The sequence below is a fragment of the Lissotriton helveticus genome, chromosome 12, assembly GCF_964261635.1.
Source record: "Lissotriton helveticus chromosome 12, aLisHel1.1, whole genome shotgun sequence".
Classification (NCBI taxonomy): Eukaryota; Metazoa; Chordata; class Amphibia; order Caudata; family Salamandridae; genus Lissotriton; species Lissotriton helveticus.
This window is the reverse complement of record NC_136073.1, coordinates 682,579,803-682,603,678: the sequence shown is the minus strand read 5'-3', so window position 1 is coordinate 682,603,678 and position 23,876 is coordinate 682,579,803. Positions and strand designations below refer to the sequence as shown.

The 23,876-nt window shown below is 49.8% G+C and overlaps 1 protein-coding gene across 1 annotated transcript in view; it reads left to right on the top strand.

Annotated features, from left to right (window-relative positions):
* The window catches only part of AARS1 (alanyl-tRNA synthetase 1), a 373,026-nt gene that overhangs the window by 225,130 nt on the left and 124,020 nt on the right, over positions 1-23,876 (top strand). Inside the window, exon 15 of the mRNA XM_078670073.1 lies at positions 4,258-4,442. Coding sequence (XP_078526199.1) covers positions 4,258-4,442 — 185 coding nt within the window. The remainder of the gene's footprint in view (positions 1-4,257; positions 4,443-23,876) is intronic.

Genomic DNA, 23,876 nt, shown 5'->3' with positions numbered 1-23,876 from the left:
ACAGGCAAGGCAAGGTGGCCACAAGCAACAGTCACCGGAGCAAAGCTACCCGCATTCTCCTGGGATCCAGTTGCTACCAGATTTCCAATAATTTCAGCAAAGAATGATAGACAAATTTTACCAGGTGTTCTTATGTTTCCTCAACCAGCTTCAGTCCCTCCTCCTGCGCAGCCTCTGACACTAGTGGAACGCCCCAGCATTCTTTGGCATGTCTTACATACCCTACAAAATGATGCAATCACGATGAATGCAAAGCTTTAATTTCTCCTGCTGCCTAGAGAGATCTCTGTATTGGAAGTGGCTAACGATGAAGATGGAGAGGAGACTACAAAAGTGCTTTAAACCATCCCAGCGTATTAACATTTATGGATGAAGATGTTAGTCAAGAGAAATCTGATGATGTTTCATGCAGTTATTGCTATAAAGGAGAAAAGGTGTAAAGTACCAGAAATGGATCCATCTTTTCTCACAGGCTAGATAAAATGCTTTAGGAATGCAGTCTTACCATGCACAGTTTCCCGCTGATAGGGTGGGATGCCTTTTAAATGCATTCAGCAAAAACGTTAATACCAGAGTGACCACAGCATTAAAGGCTTCAAAAACATGGTCGTTTATCAGGACCATACAGATGTTCTTGGCCTTATCAAAAGCATTTCTATTCAATCTTGAGTTCAATCCCTGGACATGGCATTTTATAGCCAGCTACTTCCCAGCATACATGTTGACCAAGCTTTACAGTCCATATCAATCAACATGGTGATAGTATTTGTGAGAAAGTGGCTCTATATATACTGGACTAGAATGAAGTACAGCATGTATAGAGTCCACCAACCCCAGGGGTATAACGGAGGTTAAAGTCAGAACTGACCCTACTCTCCAAAGTGGTAGCTTGGTCGAGCAGTAAGGCAGTACTAGAGGATAGTGTAAAGCATTTGTTGTACACACTGTCAGCAAAAGGTTTCACACACTCAAGGACTGAACTCCAGGCCAATTGTTTTTATATCCACAGATATAGGTGTTTTATTTTTAGAACCAACAGTTATAAAAATATACTTTTCTTGTTATGAGTTCTCTCTTGTAATTACTTTGCAAAGGAGCAATAAGGTTTGTGCACACAATTAATACAGTACTGACAGTAAGCAATACAATCGTAAAACACACTATAGCATTGAGCTCAATGGGTTTTCCACATGTAAGTACAGTTGATTACTATATAGATTACTTTAGTAGTCCCAGGACTAGATCTGAGATTCAGTCCTGGGGTCTAAGCTGAAACCAGGTTAGCAAAAACGTTTTCGTTACTGTAGTGAATTTTCATGAATATAAAGCGGTTTTAAAAGTTCACACTTAGAAACTTTTCAAAGGAAATTTGTCAATGTTATTCAATGGGAGAAAATTCAGGTTGCAGGTAAAGTCGGATTGTGTTACTTTTGTAACCCAGCACTGGTCTCCTAGGGCCAGCACTGGGGGCTTAACTCAAAACAGGTAGGTAATTGCGTTTCTGTATTTGGTACGATTTTTAAAGAATATTTGCTGTTTTCAAAAGTAGACACTTGGAAGAAATTTCATAGAAAAGCAGACAGTGGATTCCTATGGAGAAAATACAGATTACTAGTAACCCCGTTAGGTATTACTTTGCGGTTCAGTACTGGGCTGAAAGGTACAACACTGGCTTCTCCCCTGATCACAGGTGAGTACTTCGGAATTCGGACTTTGGCTGATTTTATGTGAATATTTTCAGGTTTCAAAACTTCACACTTAGAAAATTTTCGAGTCAAAATGAGTCCATGTTATCCAATGGCAGGTAAGTAAATTACCGGTTTCCAGGTGAGTACTTGGTTGATGAAGTTAAGGTTCTGGGCATAGACTATGGGGTCCCCCAGGGTCAGGTAAATACAGTTAGTTCACTCCCAGCGGCACAGGAGCGGCCGGGTGCAGAGGTAGGTAGGCCCAATGATATCCAATGAGGCAAGGGGGGCCTTCGGTTGGTGGCTGCTGGCTAGCAGGCCACGCGGCTGTGGTAGCTAGGCTCCTGGTCACTTGCTCAGGGCAAGGGGGGAAGTAGGATAGGACACAGGGGGTCACAGCCAGTGGCACTCGGACGACTGGGTGCAGGGTGCTTTTGAGCCGTCGGGCGTATATGTTATCCAATGGGAAAGGTCAAAAAGGAACAAAGGCTGCAGGCTCGGGGACGGAGACTCTCCAAGGGTGACAAGCACTTCGAGAGGTAAGTTGGGAACATGGAGCACAGGTAGGTACCCCAAAGGGCGGCACAGGGGGCTGTAGGGCGCCAGGTGTAGGGGTGTCTTTGGGTGTCGGAAAAGCTTACCCTCTGCTGGTTGGGGTGGCCCCTGGTTCTGAGCCTGCAGGCGTCGGCTGGTTTGTCGAGGAGGGTCATTGGGCACTGGACTCCGGGTCCCAGTTGCCGGGGGGACGTCCTCGTGATCTTGGTTTGGGTTGGCCTGTCCCGGGCTCGGCTGGTGCAGAGTGGGCTGGCCCGGAGCTTCCTGGTAGGCACCAGGTGGGTTGTTGCAGCAGAGCCTCTGCTGATGGGAGTCCCAATCTTCAAGAGGGTCAAGGCAGGCAAGTCCTCTGGGCGTCCCAAAGTTGCTGCCCGCGGGGGTCGCTGGGTTAAGGCAGGAGCAGGTTCCAGGATCAACAGGCCGGTAGGGCTGGGGCCAAGTCAGTTGTTTTGTCCTGTTAGCAGCTGCACGGCAGGTCTTCTTCTTCTTGATCTTCTTTCTTCTTTTTTGTATCGGGATCTCAGGAAGGAAGGTTCAGGGAGCCCCAAAATACTAAATTTAGGGGCATTACAGGTAGGGCAAGGACAGGGACCAATGGGTCCCTGTCCTTGGGTGAGTCCACCCCTTATCCTGCTCCTCTCCTGTGGGAGGGGGGCAGGAGCCTAGCTGGGATTGGGCAGGGCGCCCCATCTACAAGATGGCAGGAGCCCAGGGTCGTGCTTCACCTCGTCTCCTCCACCTGAGGGGTGGAGTTGGCAAAGGTTGGCACCCCCCCCCTTCCTGATGTAGTTTTTCCCGCCAGACTTCCCGCCAGTGTGGGGGTAGAACTGGTGGGGGCCAGTTGCTGGGTACAGGAAATGGTCTGGAGAAGCTCTCAGAGGCGGCATGCCTTTGAAGCTACCCCCTGTCCATCCTGGGGGAGGAGACCTAGCACCTCGCCCAGGATGTGCTTTGTTGCAGGCCCAGGAGAGCGGGGGGCTTCCCACCCAGGGGTCCAGCAACATGTCTGCTGTCTGGCAGCCTCTGCAGCCACTCAGCCAGACGTGGATTGTAGGTTCGGGTTTTGGAGGGCATCTCTAAGATGCCCTCTGGTGCGTTTTACATTAAATCCCACACTGGCATCAGTGCGGGTTTAATGTGCTGAGAAGTTTGGTACCAAACTTGTCAGTCTTCAGTGTAGCCATTATGGTGCTGTGGAGTTCGAAATGACAATCTCCTAGCACCATATACTCTTAATGGCATCACTGCACTTACAGTGCCCAGGAAAGGCCCTGGGTACTGTAGGGGCACAGGGCTCATGCACCTGTGCCCTCACCTCTGGCATAGGGCACACAGCTAGAGGGGTGACTGAAGTATGCCAGGGCAGTGGGTTCTGTGGGCACGGCACACAGGGATGTGTGCCATGTCGACTTGTTTTAGTTCTGTACTTAGGCACTCAGCCTGCAAAGGCAGTGTGTGGGTGCCAGGGTCTAGGGCCCCTGAGGGTGGCACAATAAGTGCTGCAGCCCTCCGGGGTCTTCTCTGGTCACCATGCCCTGGGTACCTAGGGTACCATCTACTAGGGGCTGACAGGTGGTCAGAGATGCCAATTGGGTCTTTGGTTTCAGTACAGTTTTTAGGGAAGGAACACAGGCCCTGGGTACCTGGTTGGCAGGAGCCCAGGGCACACTCAGTCAAAACACATCAGCAATTCAGAAAAAAGTGGGGGCATACCAATGCAAGAAAGATGGCACTTTCTCACAGTATTCCTACCTCAGATGTCTGACAAGCCCAGCCCACCTTTGTCTAGAGAAAAGTGGTAAAGCATCCAATTATGAGCATTTCCTTTTGAAGAGTTAACCATAGCCAAACTCAGTCATGGATGTTTCTATAAAATGCAACTTTGTGATTTAAATCCATTTGGTTTGTTCTAAATTGAATGTGTTTGAGTTAAAATGTAGAGTGCTTGAGATTGTATGTCTGTGTTTCTGGTCCATATTCCTCAACCTATATGTGATTGTGCTTCTACCTACAGACTGTGTATGCCAAGGATTGCCCCCTGGCTGCTGCCAAAGCCATCCAAGGCTTGAGAGCTGTGTTTGATGAGACATACCCAGATCCAGTGCGTGTTGTCTCCGTTGGCATCTCAGTGGAAGAAATGCTGGCAGACCCCTCTGGACCTGCTGGCTCAGTCACCTCAGTTGAGTTCTGTGGAGGAACGTGAGTATTTCTGCTTGGAGCGGAGGAGAATTAGTGTGGTTTTGATGGGTCAAAGGGATAGAAAAAAATATATACGCCTTAGGATTTTTTCATGAACAGCTAGCTCCTGGTTGTCTATTAACTACTGATCTTCCTCCAGGAAACAGTATTTCCTGGTTTTAATTTATTACTGAATGTATTGTACTCTGACTTATCTACTGGATATAAGAATTCTTTATTGAAAAGGATTCTGCTCAGAAAATTCTCCGTCCGTGTAAGGGTCTCTTTCACTTACCAAGTCACATGAAACTGTCCAAGAGTGCTTATCTCAGGTCCAATACACTTCTACTCCTCATGTTCATGAGACCCCTGCTACTTTACATAGTTTTAAAATAGTAGGAAAGAATACCATTTATGTGGGAAAGCGGGTTTCTGTTGCAGTACACCACCCTGCCATTTACTGGCTTTTGATGCAACTTTGACTGAAGTGTACTGGGACCCTTCTGTCAAGGTTCCCTAAAACAGTGCCATAATTTGCAACTTCTGCCCCCCCCTGTAAGTCCCTAGTAAATGGTACCACTGCAACCTAGGGCAATGGGACTGAAGAGAGTCCTCTAGAGACCCCTCACCAAGGCCTTGCTAACTGCTACTGTAGCCTGCATGCCTTGATGCATACAAAAACGACAGTCGACATAGCACACTGCCTGTGTGATCTATGTCAAAGCAGCCGTACCTAAGGTATGGGTAAGTCACCCCTCTAGCAGGCTTTACAAGCCATAAGACAGGGTGCACTATATCTCAGGTGTGGGCATATCTGCATGGGCAATTTTTAAGTCTATCCTTAATATTGTAAGTGCCAGGAAAGCAATCGAGAGTACATGGGCTGGACACTCTACAACTCTAGTTCCCTAGCACCATGATGGCTTCATTGAACCCAGGAGCATTAGGTACCAACCAACTCCTCTTCATAAACCCACACTGATGCCAGTGTTGGATTTATTAAAACATGTACTCAGTGGGAACCTCAGAGGTTCCCCCTGAAAACCTACCAACCCTGGTGTGGTCTCCGACTGGCTTTAAGCAGCCTGCCACCACCAGACATGTTTCTGGACCCCTAGGTCGAGAGCCTCTGCTCTCTGAGGCCAGAAACCAAGCCCATCTTGGGCAGTGGTGTCACACCTCTTCCCCCAGGATGAGCAAAGTGCTTGAGAGCGAAGCTTCAAAGGCCTTGCCGCATTTGTGTTGCGACCCCAGCCTCAACTGCTGACAGCAGATGGCAGCCCCCAGTTCAAACCCCCACTTTTGGCAGGAGTACTGGTGGGAAATCTTAGTGAGCAAAGGAGGTGTGACTCCCTTCACCAACTCCACCACTCAGGTGCTGGTGACGAAGTGTAACACATTTTTCAGTGCCCACCATCTTGAAGATGGTGGGACTAATCCAAACAAGGCTACGGCAATGCCCCCCTCCCACAGGAGTGGTGGGCACTGCTTCGACCTGAAGCCCCTGAGCCTTGGGGAACTGGACCGATGGTGACCCTACGTTCTCTTGCATCTCTACTTACCTAGGCAGCTGTGGGTTTTCTTCGTCTGGCCTGAACCTGCAGCTTACTTCAAGACCCATCCCCCCAATTGGTTAACATTGGTGCCCGATGCTGTGTTTTCGATCTGCGCCCGGCTGCCCCTGTGCTGAGGGTGTGAGTTTGGTGCTACCTTATGCCCCCCGTACCTAACTTAACTCCAGGAGATTGACTCCTGACACCGCTTTTCTCACCTGTAAGCAGTGCATCTTCGAGAACCCTCAGTCTCCATCGGTTAACATTGGGTATCCGACCCTGAATCTGACCTCTGCACCCATCCGCACCTGTGCCGCTGGTGGTGCAATTTTGGTGCCAATCTGAACCTTGCCTAGTGTTGACCGGAAACCCCGAAGACTGGATCTGTAAGTTGTGTACTTACCTGAAAAACTGTATTCTTGTTTTCCTCTGTAGGTTAACATTGCACAGCCTGAAAATTGCACTTAGGGTTCACTTTTTAAAGTATTTTTCCTAAAAAACATACTTACCTTTTTGCGTACATCTTGGTCTTAAAATACCTGAAAGATGCTGCCTTTTTAGGTCGAGCCTAAGCAGCGCAAATGCGCTGTCCAAAAGACCTGCTGTAATCCGTATATAGCTTGTAATCCCCCCGCTGCTTGCCATTGGTTAACTCCAACGTTGCTCTTCTTTTCTGGCTCCTAACTGGTTCGGTGAGCCGATACATTGCTTCCGTTGAAGGCTGAGACGCACTGGCCAACTAGTTTCCCTACGCTTTCAGAGCATATCTGTTTGGCAGAACTCTTTCTTCTGCTGCCATTCTCTACACTACAAGCTCAGTTTGTGTCTTCTGTGCCCCTGCTGTGGCTACCTAATCTCCCAATGCTGTGCCCCCCCCCCCCCCCCCCACCACCTCCCGTTGAAGCTTTTTTTTTCCATGTCTTTGATGCCCCTGCTCTTGCTACTTAATCTCCCGTGCCATGACCTCCCCCCCCACCTACCCTCCCCTCCCACCTGTTTTTTTTCCCCTTGTGTCTTCAGTGCTCCTGGTCTCGTACTCCCACCGTTTTGCGGGGCGGAACTTATCAGGGTTTCCGCTGGCATCTTATATTTCTTACTTTCTGCACTAAAAGGAAGTAATTTGATCATCCCTCTCCTGAGTCACGAATAACACAAACTATTACATGACAGTTATTTGATGTGATTATAGTGTACAACCAGTTTGCGAATGGGCGACAACACCCATTGAGCATAGCTGTGGATGCTTGTGTATGTACGACTGCAAGTCAACTGCGACCCGATTCTGAACATTCTCAACAAAAGTCTTTCGCGCTAACCGCCGTTAAAAAGTCTATGGGGAGTCGAAACATATGTTGTCAAACTGGCAGATTTCATGCTGGATATATTACAAGAATAATATCGCCAAGTTGAAGAATTGGACTGCTGTGGACTCTATATTTTACACAAAAAGGAATGCTGTTGGAATTTATTGACTGATTTTTTTGTGTTAAGAGATGTATATGTGACATCGGATATCTGTAAAAAGATTTTTTTATCCAGTACTCTGGGTGATCAGTTATACCAAAGGGTGTGTTCTTTAGTGCTCTATGTTAAGTTCTCACATACAGCCTGCCTGCCAGCAGCAAAGAGTGTCATGTAGGAACACATGGCGGGGGTGCTGTGCATTGAAGGAAGAGATCTTGTAGCTTTATGTTCGAAGCATGTGGGCTGCTGAATTCATATCTGTGCATAGATCGCCACCTAGTGTTGGGTCCGGAATCGCCACCTAGTGTTGGGTCCGGATGATTGCACTTTGTTGTCCTGGAAGAGTCTTCGAAGTATCACGAGATAGGTGACTCCTCCCCTGGACTACAGTGCGCATGGGCATCCTCTCCATGCTCAGATTGTTTTTTTCCGCTATTGGGTTCGGATGCAAACTCCTATACTACAACTCGGAATCGAAAACAAAACTTTCTAAAGGCCAAAAGGTCTTCGACTTCGACGGTATTGTTCTCGCTCGGTACCTCTCTACTCGATACAAACTTTCATATCGAATCGGTCGTCGACGCGGGCCGCTGGGCCTTTTCGACGCCACGTGAGCCGACCGTCGATGGAAAGAAGCCCTTTCAAAAGGTGCCCACAATGCCACTCCAAGTTCCCCCATACTGATAAACATTCAGTATGCAACAAGTGCCTTTCCCCTGCCCGGCCTGCGCCCCGTTCCGGTCGAAGAAAACCATACGGATCCGACGGGCCACTAGGCAAGAAATGCAGCTACAGGCACCGGAACCGGACAACATCTTCGATGATGACCAGGATCTACCGGACGCTCAAGACTCGGACCTAGAGATCGTCACAGTCGAGGACTACTCCGACGAGATCCCGTCGGGCCAAATCGTGAGTACACTGCCCACAACACCAGTTGACCCGTTACCAGAGGCTCCGGTCGAGGCATCGCCAACAGGCCTTAGCCAAGATCACAAAAAACTTTCGACAGCCCCGCCTTCCGGCTCGGCTCCGAAAAGGAAACCTTCGGAAACCCCAGGGCCTAGTACCATCGCCCCGAAGAAGGTTACAGAGCCAAAAAAGGTCACCGACCCGAAGGGCGTCGATCCAAAAAAGGCCGCACAGCCAAAGAGCGTCAAACCAAAGAAGACTGTCAACCCCACAAAGGCCGTTCAGCCAAAAACCGTCGACCCCAAAAAATCGGTCGACCCGAACAAGGGCACGCAGTTGAAGGGTGCTGAACCGAAGAAGGTAGTCGACCCGAACAAACCTGCTGTTCCAAAAACCATCGACCCGGCATCCGGTGCCGTACCGAAACCATCGAAGCAGGTCAAACCTGTCGACCCAAAGATAACTGCTCCAAAGACACCGGTCGATCCAAAAAAGAACATCGATCCGGTGAAAGGCACTCATACAAAGAAGCCTACGGAGCACAAAAAACGTGTCGACCCGGAAGTTCCGGTCGACCCGAAACCACTTGTCGACCCAAAATCAGGGCCCGAGACGAAAAAGTCCAGCAAAACACCAAAGGTCGTCGAAAAAACAGGTGTTGTCGACCCGAAAAAGTCCAACACCAAACCCAGGACTGTAGAGGAAGAACTATTCCACCCAGATCCATCCAACGACCAAGCTAAAATTTACATGAACCCAGACACTGGTAAAGTTTCCATCCTGCATAGGAAAAAGAGACCTTTGGACTTTCAACCTGATTCACCTATTCCACTGAAGAAGAAGGACTTTGGTACTTCCCCCCACAAGACCCTTCATCCCTTTTCAACCTATTATGCCTTCCACACCTTTTGCACCTACCTCTCCTTCTCACCACGGGGACAATGAGGGGGACACAGGGTACGAACCACAGCCTCTATATGACTTTCCTCAAGATCCTGACCAAGAGGAGCCTCGGGTGAGCCAACAGACCCTTATGACACCCATCCCATCCCTGATGTGCCCACTTATCCTACTAAACCATCACCCACTGATGACACAGTAGTCTTTAACCAACTCATAGACAGGGCAGCACAATTCCACAACGTGGACATGCACAGTGACCCCGTGGAAGAAGACTTCCTCTTTGACACCTTCACTACTGCTGAAAAAAGTGTCAAAACACTTCCCATGTTGAAGGGAGTTCTAAAACACGCACCTGACATATTCAAGGATACAGCCAGGGCACGGGTAATCAATCCCAGAATTGAAAAAAAGTATAGACCGGTTCCTACAGACACTACTTACATCAAGGGCCAGTTGCCACTAGACTCACTGGTGGTTGCTAAGGCACGTAAAAGAGCCAACTCTCAGACAACGGGGGAAGCACCTCCCCCTGATAAGGAGTCAAAAATTCTAGAGGCTTCAGGCAAAAGGGTAGCGGCACAAGCATCCAACTCTTGGAGAATTGCTCACACGCAAGCCCTACTGGCTCGTTACGATAGGGCGCACTATGATCAGCTCGAGAGCCTTATGCAACATTTGCCCGAGCCTTTTAAAGCACAAGCAAATTATCTCATTCAGGAGGGAAAATTCATATCAAATGCCTCCATTAAATGTGCGCTGGACGCTGCAGACACCACAGCTAGGTCCATTAATACTAGTGTCCTCCTCCGCAGACACGCATGGCTGCGGGTTTCAGGTTTTAAGAATGAGGTGCAGTCCACCATTCTAAACCAACCCGTCAATCCAGATTTTTTATTTGGTCCTGCGGTAGACACCATCTTGGACAAAATGAAAAAGGACACAGAAACCGTGAAATCCATGGGTGCACTGCAATTTCTGCAACATAGGGGCTCCTTTCGACGCTCCTCATACAGAGCAAATACACGAGGAAATACTTCTCAAACATCTGCCTCATACAAAGGTAACACACAAGGTTCCTTCGCAAAGAACACCACCAGAGGTGGTTACAGAGGTAACCGTAATAAGGGAAGAGGGCGGGGAGGCAATAACGCCAGGGCCTCCGCCACCACAAACAAGTGACTTCATTACGCTGCCTCCAGACCACTTAACACCTGTCGGAGGCAGACTACAACAGTTCCTACCTGTCTGGCACACAATTACCACGGACATGTGGGTGAGAGAAATTATCCAGTCTGGTTATTGCCTAGAACTGACTTCTACGCCACCAAACATACCACCCAAACACCGTCCTATGTCCATAGAACACATCACACTACTACAAGAGGTGAAAAGCATGCTAGAAAAGGGGGCCATAGAGCAAGACCCTTTCCAACAACAAGGGAAAGGAGTATACTCCCTTATTCCGAAGAAGGACGGTTCTCTCAGACCAATTTTGGACCTCAGGCCCCTAAATCAATACATACTATCGGAGCACTTCCATATGATCACACTACAACAAGTGCTCCCGTTGCTACAGCAAGGAGACTTCCTAGCAACACTGGACCTCAAGGATGCGTACTTCCACATACCCATCCATCCAGCCCACAGAAAATACCTCAGGTTCACAATAGAAGGGCAACACTACCAATTCAAGGTTTTGCCCTTCGGGGTTACCACGGCTCCAAGAGTGTTTACAAAATGCTTAGCAACAGTAGCAGCGCATCTCAGGAGATAACACGTCCATGTGTACCCTTATCTGGACGATTGGCTGATACAAGCAAAATCGTACCAAGAGTGTGCAGCACACACGTCACAGACAATCCAGTTGCTACACAGCCTAGGCTTTTCAATCAACTACACAAATCGCATCTGCAACCTTCCCACATACAGCAATACCTGGGAGCCACTATAAACACCTCAGTGGCAAAGGCGTACCCAAACACAGCAAGGATAGCCAGCATGCAGATACTCATCCTAAATTCCTGCCACAGCACTCCCTGCCAGCCCAAGTTTTCATGCAGCTCATAGGCATGATGGCCTCCTGCATATTCATTGTCCCCCATGCCAGACTTCAAATGCGCCTGTTACAGGAATGCCTAGCACGGTAATGGAACCATGCTCGTGGACAACTAAAAGACCTAGTGTTGGTGGACAGTCGCACTCACAAATCTCTGCAGTGGTGGAACCCACAAAACCTTTCAAAGGGGCGACTGTTCCAAGAGCCGGTTCCACAACTAGTACTAACAGCGGACGCATCGCTGACAGGCTGGGGAGCCCATCTCCTTCAGTACACAGTACAAGAACTCTGGACAAACAAACAAAAGAGGCTGCATATCAACCAACTAGAATTGCTAGCGATCTTCCTAGCCCTAAAAGCCTTTCAAAAATACGTGTACAACAAGACGGTGTTGATCCGGACGGACAACATGACCGCAATGTACTATATCCAGAAGCAGGGAGGAACTCACTCTCCACAGCTGTCCCATCTGGCGCAGAGCACATGGAAGTGGGCAATTCAAAAGAACATCTTTCTCCTAGCAGAACACCTCCCAGGGAAGGACAATCAAATTGCCGACCTGCTCAGCAGGCACAGCCAACAAATACACGAATGGGAGATTCACCCCCAAGTTCTCCAGCCATTCTTCGAGGAATGGGGTCACCCAGAGGTAGACCTGTTTGCCACAAAAGAAAACTCCAAATGCCAGTACTTTGCCACCAGATTCTCACATCCGTTGTCACTGGGCAATGTGATATGGATGAACTGGTCAGGCAGATTTGCGTACGCTTTTCCCCCAGCACCGCTGGTGGCACGCAAACTGCGACAACGCTCACTCACCCTAATCCTAGTTGCTCCCACATGGGCGAGACAACCATGGTACACAACGTTCCTAGAACTTTCGATAGTTCCCCATCAAAGACTGTGCCTTGCTCCACATCTTCGAACTCAGAACCATGGAGAAATAAGACACCCAGATCCCAATCAGATGAACCTAGCGATCTGGCTCCTGAGGTCTTAGAGTTCGGATACCTTAACTTGCCCCCAGACTGCATGAACATCATTAGGGAGGCAAGAAAACCAACCACACGAGCATGCTAAATGGAAGAGATTTGTTATTTACTGCAACAATAACCAAATCAACCCATTTAGACGCTTCCATACAAAACATCATATGCTACCTGCTGTATTTACAAAGATCTTCCATACGACTACACCTGGCTGCTATAGCAGCATACCTTCAGAACAGGCAACACCTTTCACTGTTTAGGGTACCAGCAATTAAAGCATTTATGGAGGGTTTAAAAAGGGTGATCCCTCCAAGACACCCTCCTTCCCCAGTCTGGAATCTAAATATAGTACTTACCAGACTCATGGGACCTCCGTTCGAACCTCTACACTCATGTGAATTGCAATTCCTAACGTGGAAGGTTGCATTCTTAGTTGCCATTACCTCACTCAAGAGAGTGAGTGAATTGCAAGCACTGACAATTCAAGAACCCTTCATGCAGGTACATGCTAACACGGTAGTTCTTAGAGCAAACCCTAAATTCTTGCCTAAAGTCGTATCCAATTTCCATATCAATCAAGCAATTGAACTGCCAGTATTCTTTCAGAATCCACAGTCAGTAGCTGAGAGAGCCCTGCACACACTAGACGTAAAAAGAGCTCTACTTTACTCTGTGGACAGAACTAAATCCTTTAGGAAAACAAAACTGTTTGTTGCTTTTGCACCACAACACAAAGGAAATCCTATTTCAAAGTCAGGAATAGCCAGATGGATAGTTAAATGCATTCAAATATGTTATCTAAAAGCTAAATGCACTTTAACAGTCCCCCCTAGAGCGCACTCTACATGCAAAATGGGGGCATCCATGGCTTTCCTAGGGAATATTCCTCTCGAAGACATATGTAAGGCAGCCACATGGTCCACCATACACACCTTCACTAAACACTACTGTATAGACGTGCAAGCAAAACAGCAAGCTGCTGTAGGCCAGGCTGTCCTCAAAACTCTTTTCCAAACTGCTGCAGCTGGCACAGGTGGCCACCGCTAGAGGAGACACTGCTATTCAGTCTATGCACAGATATGAATTCAGCAGCCCACATGCCTCGAACGGAATATGCTACTTACCAGTATGCATCTGTTCTTGGCATGTAGGGCTGCTGACATTCATATCGCCCGCCCTCCTCCCCGGCGCCTGTCGCAGCTGCAGCATTATCTCTAGCATGGACATCTCTTACTTTCCTATCTCCATCTCTGCCACAATGGCGAAAAACAATCTGAGGATGGAGAGGATGCCCATGCGCACTGTAGTCCAGGGGAGGAGTCACCTATCTCGTGATACTTTGAAGACTCTTCCAGGACAACAAAGTGCAATCATCCGGACCCATCACTAGGCGGCGATCTATGCACAGATATGAATGTCAGCAGCCCTACATGCCAAGAACAGATGCATACTGGTAAGTAGCATATTCCTTTATTATTTGCTTTTTTTTTAATTACCATGGTGCCTGCTTAACGGGCCACCATGCTCGTAACATTTGTGTGCTTTATATTTCCACAGAGCGCCCGCTTTCATCTTTGCAACACGGGCTCTGTGCTTTATATTTCAGCACTGTGCCAGGTTTTCTGTTGACTAAGCCAATAGCTGTAAGTCTTGCAAATGCAAGACCTATTGCATGCAAATGCTTGTCTAAAATTGGTGTGGATCTCCTTTTTGAGTTGTGTGTCATTTTTTGGTCACTTTGTGCATAACAAATGTCTTATAATCCTCTCTGGTAGACCTAAGCCAGCTCGATCACACTACCTCAAATAGATCACATTGGGTTTTCTTGAGCCCTGTACACTCCTGGGAAAATCTATGGACTCTTTGCATGATATAACCACCTAGTGGAATATCGTTTAAAGATCCAGCTTCCTACAATTTAGTAAATAATTAAAGCATACCATTCCCCTTAAAAAGTAAATGCAAAACAAGCAATAAAATAATTAGAGAACATTTAAAATATTCACTATGTACAAAAACTTCAAAGTGGCACAAGTGTTAAAGTAACATACAGTAAAATGATGTTAATTTAGCAGTTATTGCTGTGTTGAGATGCAACATGCATACTTAAGATTTTATATAAATTGCTTGAATAATGCTTCTACCTTTTTACCACCCAGTCTCATTTAAAAACAAAGGCAGTACCATTTCAGAAAAGTTTGCCTTGTTAGATAACTACATTGATGCCTTTTATCAGATTCCCAACCAAATGCTAATGTTTTCAAGTGAAAATGGTATCTAATAGTATAAAAAATCAAATTCATGTTTGTAACGTATTGGTAAAATTTAACAACATTTGGCTCTATTGGTAACTTAATTGTTAGGACTTTTATCCTACTAAACCTTTTTTTGCCGGTTCCAGTCCATCCCTCTGTATATCTAAAATATTTGCCAACTTTAATGAACTATGTGACATTTTGGGCACAAACTTCATGACATGGTAGACGTGAAATTGCCAGATCTGATAGACTACTAGCCGCAGATTCCTTCATGTAGCATTATCCCCAGGCGTGAGACTGGATCTGGAAAATCTTTTTGCCACAGCACCCCTGCGCTGGGGGGACGGCATCACGTGACTCCGCCCAGGCGTCGTTGGCGTACGTGACGTCGGCGAGGTCACAAGTCCCACCCCGGCGCGCCTACGTCATTTTTTTCCTTTTTCGCGTGCAACGCAGATCCGGTTCGTGCTCCAGGGCGGTTAGGTCTTTCCCTTTACGCTATTGCGTGTGTTTGTGGGAACAGTGTGCGGATGCCTTCAGGCTTTAAGACATGCCCGTCTTATGGACGGCTGATGTCGGCGGCGGACCCTCACCTCATTTGCATGTGGTGCTTGGGGGAACATCACAACTCCTCTGATTGCGAGGTGTGCCAGCGGTTGAAGCCGAAATCGTGGCGGGAGCGCCGGATAAAACTGCTATCGGCTCGCATGTCCAGATCGGCTTCCTCACCTCAGTCAGCTTCTACGGAAGGTTTTCGAAGTCGTTGTCGCTGTCCTCATCCCTGTCCTAAGCCGCAAGAGCGTCGCTCCCCTGTCAGTAAGTGTCACAGTTTGTCCCAGAGGGCTGGTTTCCGGCATCGAAAGACCAGATGGAGACCTATGCAGCGGCGTGGCAGACCTCGCTGGCTTCTCCTCCTTTCCTTCCTGGGACGTCGCCGGATCCCTTGCGCTGTGCAGGGGCGTTGGTGGCGGCTCCGGCGCCGACTGGTCCGGATCCAGGTTCGGAGGATGTGGTGCCGTTTGGGTGCGGCCCTTCAGGGGTCCCTCCTTCGGACCACGGCGCCCGGGCTTCTTTCGCCGCAAACTCCTGCGTGAGTCCCTGTGGAGTCGCGGGAGGTCACCTGGGCTCGGGTCGCATTCCCAAACCCCTCTCGGCCCTCTGGATAGACGATCTTGTCTAGGGCCGAGGTGACGCCGCTTCGGCGCTGGCAGCTGCTGGCCCTGGTGGAGCCACAGGGGTCGGCGGACCCCCCTCGTCCCATCATGGGTCGAGGCAGCGGGGGAACCCTCGTCATTCGCCGGGCCCTTCTGGTCCCTCCACGCAGGCGGCTGCTTCGTCAGAGGTCTTGTCGGCGCCACAGGGGTCAGCGGGCCCCTCTCTTCCCCTCATGGGTCGAGGCTGGCGGGGGACTCCTTGTCACTCCCCGGGACCCTCTCCCTCCACGCAGGCGACTGCCTCGCCGGAGGTCGAGTTGGCCTTGGCCCCGCAATGGGGGTCGGCGGGCCCCTCTCGTCCCCTCATGGGTCGGGGCTGGCGGGGTTAACTCCTTGTCACTCACCGGGTGTCTTTCGTCCCTCTACGCAGGCCGGTGCCTCGTCGGAGGTCGGCCTGGCGCCGTCCCTTAGCTGCCTAGGCTCTGGCGCAGCCCGGTCTCCTGCGCCGTGTGATGTGGCGGAGGCCTGTCCGGCGCCTCCTTTGGCGCTGGACGACGACAACGCCCTGCTCCAGGTTGCGGACTCGACGACACTGGACCGGCATCAGGTCGTGGTTCTAGCCCCATACAGTTTCCATCAGAAACGTCACAGTCTGCACCACCTACTCCATTACCTTTACCCTCTTCTCCACCTCCTGCTCTTCCGCTAGCAACACCTCTAGTTCATCTGATCTCACCACAGCGTTTCTCTCATGCTCACCCACAACATCATCCATAGGGGAACATAGTCCAGGTGGCCATATTGACCCCTATGACTCACCTTACTTCCCCAATCCACAGGACGACTCCAGGAATCTTGATCAGCCATTGGACGACTATGGCGTTGACCCTCAAGGGGACACAAACCCAAACCTATATCCTACTAAACCCTCACCACCAGATGACACCACTACATACCATGAGGTTCTGCGCAGGGCTGCACTATACCATACGGTAGACTTGTATACCCACCCAATTTTCAAGTTGAAACCCTATCCAAACCCCATTGCATGGTTCAGTTCTTATCAATGTTAAAGGGCATGCTAAAACCCACTGCAGAAATCTTTAAGCAACCAATAAAATCAAGGGTTAGAACACCACGGTTGATAGGAAGTGTAAACCGTCAACAACTGACCGCACTTACATCAAGGGGCATCTCCCTCCAGACACACTGTTAAGCAATTGGCAGCCCAAGCAGCCAGCCACCTTAGAATAGCTAACTCTGTGGGCTGCCTATCCAGATATTAAAGGGCAGAATGGGATGAGATGCAGGATTTGCCCCAGCATCTCCCTGCTCAGTATAAGCAAAGAGGATCAGAACTGGTAGAGGAAGGGAGGATAATATCCAGTGCCACAATTCAATGCGCATTAGATGTAGTGGACACAACTCAAGAGAAGTAAATGCTACAATTGTTGTTAGGCACCATGCTTTGATTAGAGTGTCAAGTTTTAAGCCTGATGTACCGCAATATCTACTAAACCTACCATATGATGAGGAACACCTATTAGGCCTCCAAGTAGATGAAATGCTAGAAAAAATGTAAAAGGACACAATACTGCTAAAGCTATGGGTACACTTATAACTTATTACCCAGGGTTCCTTTCGGAGGGGCCAATACAGAGGGGCATCTAAAGCAGCCATCTTCTCAGACACCCCCTCCTCCCCCCAAACAAATCCCTTATCACACATAGTACACTAGAGGGATTTACTATAGATCACAGTACAGGAATAACAAACACTGAGGTCTTGGATCCTCTTTTAAGGGGACCACTTAAACTAAACTGTGATTCTCTATGCCTCCCACCTCCACACTTAACACCAGTAGGAGGACGACTACAAGACTACCACACATACTGGGGACAAATTACATATGATCTGTGGGTCCTTTTCAATAATAAAAAAATAATATTGTCTCAAAATTACATCTCACCCTCCCAGTATCCCGCCTTGAACACAAACCATGTCAAAAAAACATATCTCCATAGTACCACATACTCTAATGCACATGTGCCCCCTATAGTAATACCTTCAGTCTCAATGGTCTCAAGTGGAGGGGTGCGTACATGATTTAGTGTCGATGGGTCCAGGGACTCATTGCTCTCTGCAGCGGTGGAACAGCAACAATTTATTGCAGTGTCAGCCCTTCGAAAAGCCCCCTTCACGCAGGTCACCATTACAACTGATGCCCCCTTACAAGGCTGGGGCACATATGCAACATCTCACAGTGCGTGGCCAATGGTCTCCAGTGCAGAAATATCTACACATCAATGACCTGGAGCGTATAGTAATTCAGTTACCTCTCAAAGCTTTTCAATAACGTCTTCACCAGAAAGTAGATCTGAAAGAGACTATTAGTTATAGATTCCTTGCCTTTGAATAATCCCCAGGTGTCAGACTGGATCCCGGAGATTTTTTCTTTAGCAGTACCCCTGCGGGTCGGTAGGTAGCATCTGTCGACTCCGTGTCATCTTTGGCGTCGTGTGCGCCGGAGTGCCGCTTCAGTGTCTACTTAGACGCCAGTTCTTTCTTTTTCCACGCCACACAGCGCAGATCCGGAGAGAGCCGTACCCTTAGTCGCTTTTTACCTAAGCGCCCTAGAGGTATACGTGCGCTATACAAGTTTCAATAACATAACATTTTTCGACTTTTGTCAACTTCTTTTTCGAGTTGTTAGACTCCTGGTGCACGGAGGGATGTCCCATCGCCGGACCGGCTTCAAGCCTTGTGACTTCTGTCACAAGCTGATGTCAGTCACGGACCCGCACCTTGTGTGCCTTTTGTGCCTGGAGTGCGACCGAAAGCTTCTGGAGGCCCGACAGTCAGCTCCGTACCACCCGAGGTCCTGGTTGAGAGGGAGGTCACGGGACCGGTCGCAGAGTCACCACCATCATTCCTCGTCAAAGTCTTCGTCTTCGGGTAAGCAAAGGCACAAGAAGAAGGCGAAGAAGCACTGTCACTCTTCACCTTTTCCCCGTCTGTCGGGCGACGCGGGATGCGGAAGGCCGGCACACTGAGCCTACTGGGATTGCTCCGAGCTTCCCTCCCTTCCCGGGAGCCTGAGGGCCCTCCCGTGCTTCGTGCATTTTATGAAGCTCTCCACTCTATCTTTGCGCATCCCGACTCTGCTGGAGTGCCTTCGGCCCCGCGGACACGGCTGGGGGCTCTAGGCCTTCGATGCCGGTGGCTCTGGCACCGCAGGGATCCAGGCCTGGATCTTGTTCGGTGCCGGTCGACCTCACCACACCTCCTCTGGCACCGATACCTTTGACGACACCTCCGACGTCTGTTGCGTCCTCTACTAGCGTTGACCCCCGACCTCCCCCTTATTTGGACACGAAGCTCGACCGACGCCCATACTGGTGCCGACCGGTACTTTTGTACCCGTGGCGTTCACGATCACCCTAAGTGGCAGCCAAAGCAAGGTCAGGAGGACTGGGAGGGGTCTGTTGACCCTTTGGCAGATCATCTCGAGGAACCGGATTGGAGAGAGTAGTTGGGGGAAGCCAGTGGTCTGATACCTCCCCAGACCTTGGCATGCTTTCTCCTCCTACCGTGGCCAGGGAGGAGGGAGTCTCCTACGCTGTGGTGTTACAAAGGGCGGCTGGGGCCTTGGGCCTTGAGCTTCCTATGGTGGCAGTCAGGACGAATCTCCTGACTAAGGTGCTTCAGCCAGCAGCGGTGCTTCGGAGCCCCTGCTACCGTTCAATGAATCCCTCACAGACATCCTTCTGGGCACTTGGTCCAGGCCTAGCACAGGGGCTCCTGTGCACAGGATGATTGCCCAATGCCACTGCCCGGCCCCAGGCGACCCCATTTTCCTCTCCCAACACCCTACCCCTGAGAGCTTGGTGGTCCAAGTCTCAACATCCAAAGGCGTGTTCCCTTCTGCTCCCCCAGATAGAGAATCCAAGAAGCTGGACCATCTTGGGAAGAAGTTTTCTTCTGCCAGCATAGGACTGCGGCCGGTGAACACCGTTGGTCTCTTGGGCCGTTACACCCCCTATGTGTGGGATACGATTACGCAGGTGCTGACACAGTGCCTGAAGAGGCCTTGGTCATATTCTCGTGTGCAGTCGCAGAAGGGAGCAAAGTTCGCCATCCGCTGTGGGCTGGACGCAGCCAACTCACTGGTTAGAACGATTTGTAAGTCAGTAGCTCTGAGACGCTACGTCTGGCTGAGATCAAATGGCTTTTCGACGGATGTCCAATAGACCCTTTTGGACATGCCCTTTGATGACCGTCGCCTGTTTGGCGACAAGGCGGACAGTGCGCTTGAGCGCTTCAGGGACTCTAGGGTTACGGCCAGATACTTGGGCCTCACTGCCACCTTTCATCCTGTGCAGTCTGCCTTTCGCCGCCTTTCTTGGCTATGGAAAGGGTGCCCCGCCACGTTCCACCCAGGGTAACAGGCAGGCGCAAGCTACTCAGCCTCTGCGCGGCTGGGGATGTGGGACCCAGCGCCGTGGTTCTGGGGGAAAGAGGGCAGGCTAGTCCACCAGTGCCTCCTCTGCAGCAGCCTCTAAACCTTCCTAGTCCGACCTTTCAGGGCCACCAGTTGCCAGTGGGCAGCAGGATCCACCATCACCTCCCCCACTGGCACAACATCACATTGGACGGGTGGGTTTTGCAGATAGTCCGAAGGGGCTACTCCCTCCCCTTCAAGACTACCCCTCCCTCCATCCCACCCACATTCCATCGCATGTCGGAGGATTACTTGGCCCTTCTTCATCAGGAAGTTACGGCTTTCTTGGCCAAGGGAGCTATCGAGCGAGTCTCTCTCCCCAGAAGTAAGTTGTGGTTGTTACTCCCACTACTTCCTGGTGCCCAAGAAGGACAAAGGGTTGCGTCCTATCTTGGATCTCAGGGACGTCAACCGCTTTCTCCGGAAGGAGAAGTTCAAAAAGTTGACATTGGATCAGGTACTGTTTGCCCTTGATCATGGAGACTGGATGGTAGCGTTGGACTTGCAGGACGTTTACTTTCACATGTCCGTCCTGCCAGCCCACAGACGTTGCCGACGGTTCACTGTAGGCCATGAGCTTTTTCAGTTTACTATGCTCTCTTTTGGCCTTAGCAGCGCCCCTTGGGTTTTCACGAAAGTGATGCCGGTGGTCACAGTTCATCTGCGTAGATCAGGGGTTCCAGTCTTCCCCTATCTCGACAACTGGCTGTTGAAGGCGGGCTCGCCCCAGGCTGTCTTCTCCCACCTCCAGACTACGGCGGACCTACAGCATTCGCTAAGGTTCACTATCAACGTGCCAAAGTCACACCTGATTCCCTCTCAGAAGCTCCTTTTCATGGAGCAGTTCTGGATACAGCACAGTTTCAGGCTTATCCTCCCGAGTAGCGAGTCTGGAATATTCGGGCTATGCTACCGATGTTTCAGCCTCTTTCCCGGGTTTCACTGAGATTGACCTTGAGGCTGCTGGGACTCATGGCCCCCTGCATCCTGCTGGTGGACCATGCCAGGTGGCATATGCGGGCTCTGCAGTGGGACCTGAAGTTCCAGTGGGCACAGCATCAGGGGAATCTTTCCGATGTCGTTGAGATCTCAGAGGGCACTGCATGCCAGTTGCAGTGGTGGCTAACGAACCAGCATTGGGTCCACTGAGATCCCTCTCCCTTCCCCAACCAGACTTCACAGTGGTGACGGATGCGTCCCTTATGGGGTGGGGCGGCCACATGGGAGAGCCGCCTATTAGAGGCCCCTGGACTCCAGGGGAGTCCGAGCTCCACTTCAACCTTGCTCCACTTCAACCTTCTGGAACTCCGAGTGATTCGTTTTGCACTGAAAGCATTCCTTCCTTCTGTCAAGGCAAGAGTAGTGCAGGTGTTCAAGGAAAACACCACCACCATGTGGTACTGCAACAAACAGGGCGTGGTGGGCTCGAGGACCCTGTGTCAAGAGGCCCTTTCGTCTCTGGGCATGGCTGGAACATCAAGGCATGTCCATGGTGGTTCAACGCCTGGCAGGTTCACTGAACGCTAGGGCGGGCAAACTCAGCTGCCGGTGCATGATTAATCACGAATGGAGTTTTCACTCTGAGGTGGTGCAAGGTCTCTCTCAGCAGTGGGGAGAGCCTTGGTTACATCTGTTTGCCACCGAAGAGAACGCGCAATGTCAGCAGTTCTGCGCATTGGAATTTCCAAGGCGGCACTCGCTCTGCGGCGCTTTACGTTGCGAGTGGAATTGCGATCTTCGATACGCCTTTCTGCCTATACCACTTCTGCCCAGAGTGCTGAAGAAGATCAAGCTCGACCGGGCCCAAGTCAGTCTTGTGGCTCTGGATTGGGGAAGGAAAAGTCAGGTATCTTGAGCTCTTGAACATTGCCATCGATCCTCCGATCAGACTGCCTCTTCGGGAGGATCTTATGTTGCAGCAGCAGGGAATAGTTCCTAATCTGTCCAGCCTCCACCTCCTTGCGTGAAGACTGAGCGGCAACAGTTGACAGCTTTCGTCCTACCTCCCGAAGTCTGTAATGTAATCTTGTCAGCCAGCGTCCCTCCACTAAAACGGTATATGCCTGTAAATGGAACAAATTTGTGGCATGGTGCACAGCAAAAGCTGTGGATCCCCTTTCTGCCCCTCTTTGAGTTTCTACTCTTCATTCTTTCTTTGGCCCATCAAGGCGCTGCCCTCGGCACCCTTAAAGGCTATCTTTCGGCCATTTCAGCCTTTCTTCGCCTCCCTGATCAGCCTTCTCTTTTCAAGTCCCCTATGGTAAATAGATTTCTTAAGGGCATTACTCACCTCTTTCCTACTATTCCTATTGTAATGCCCCAGTGGGATTTGAACCTCGTCTTGACTTGCCTAATGTGTGCTCCTTTCGAGCCACTACATAATTGTCCTCGCAGACTCTTGACTTTAAAAACTGCTTTGTTGGTTAACATCACCTCTGCTCGCAGGGTGAGTAAGCGTTAGGCTCTTCTTTTAAACCTCCTTTCCTTGCTGTTCATCCGGACAAGGTTGTACTTCGAATCAGACATTCTCTTCCCAAAGTGGTTACCTCTTTCCACATAGACAGACCACCACTTTGCCCACCTTCTTCCCGCCCCCACATCCTTCCAAGGAGGCGAGACTCCACCGTCTGGACCCAAAACGTCTGTTATCATTTTATATGAATCGCACAAAACAATTCCGGGTGGATGATCAACGCTTTGTTGGCTATGTGGGCGCTGAGAAAGGTCAGGCTGTGCAAAAACGGACCATCCATCTCTTGATGGGTTGTCCTTTGCATTAAAATCAGTTATTCCTTGGTGGAAAAGGAGCCTCCGGTAGGGCTGCGCGCCCATTCCACCAGGGCAACGGCAGTTACTACTGCTTTGGGACGTGGAGTCCCCTTTGGTGACATCTGCCAGGCAGCCACGTGGGCATCACTGCACACGTTCAGTAAACATTACTGCCTGGATAGTCAAGTCCGGAGATACAGCTTCTTTGGCCGTTCAGTTCTCATGCCTGGGGGTCATTCTAAGGTAAGGAACCTATAACTAATATTTGTCTCTTATAGATATTTTGTTACCGATGGGAAGTAACTTGTTCTTCTAGTTCATACAGACTACATGACCGCCATGTACTACATTAAACAAGCATTGGCATAGCCAATAGGTCTCGCTTTTGGGACCTTATAAGTATTTAGTTATACAGCACAATAACTTGGTGCAACAACTGTTGCGTGGCTAAACACTTATAAGGTCCCAAAGGCGAGACCTATTGGCTATGCCAATGCTTGTTTTCATGGTGCTTGGTAGTACAATCTGAAGGTCTCTTGAGCGTTTATTGCTTGCCTGGTCGAATTTCGCCTTTCTAATGTTATTCTGCCGAAGTTAATGCCTGCGTCGGGCGGTCAGAGCCAAAGTGACTTGAATGGCTTTCCAGTGCACGTCCTTCAGCAGGGCTCCTGCACGGACGTCAGCGAGGTCTCTCCTCGAGCTCATTCTTCAGGTGCTCAGTTTGGTAAACCTTACTCAGAAGCTTGCATGGCTAGGCGGTCGTGCCTGGTTCAAATATGCTAGCCTGGTTTCTTTATGTTCCTGTGAGTAGAGGAGAATGTGGACTGGTCATGCCAAATATTTTACTCAAAAAACTTCGTCAAAGAAAAACAAGTTACAAACGTCCAGCCTAACAC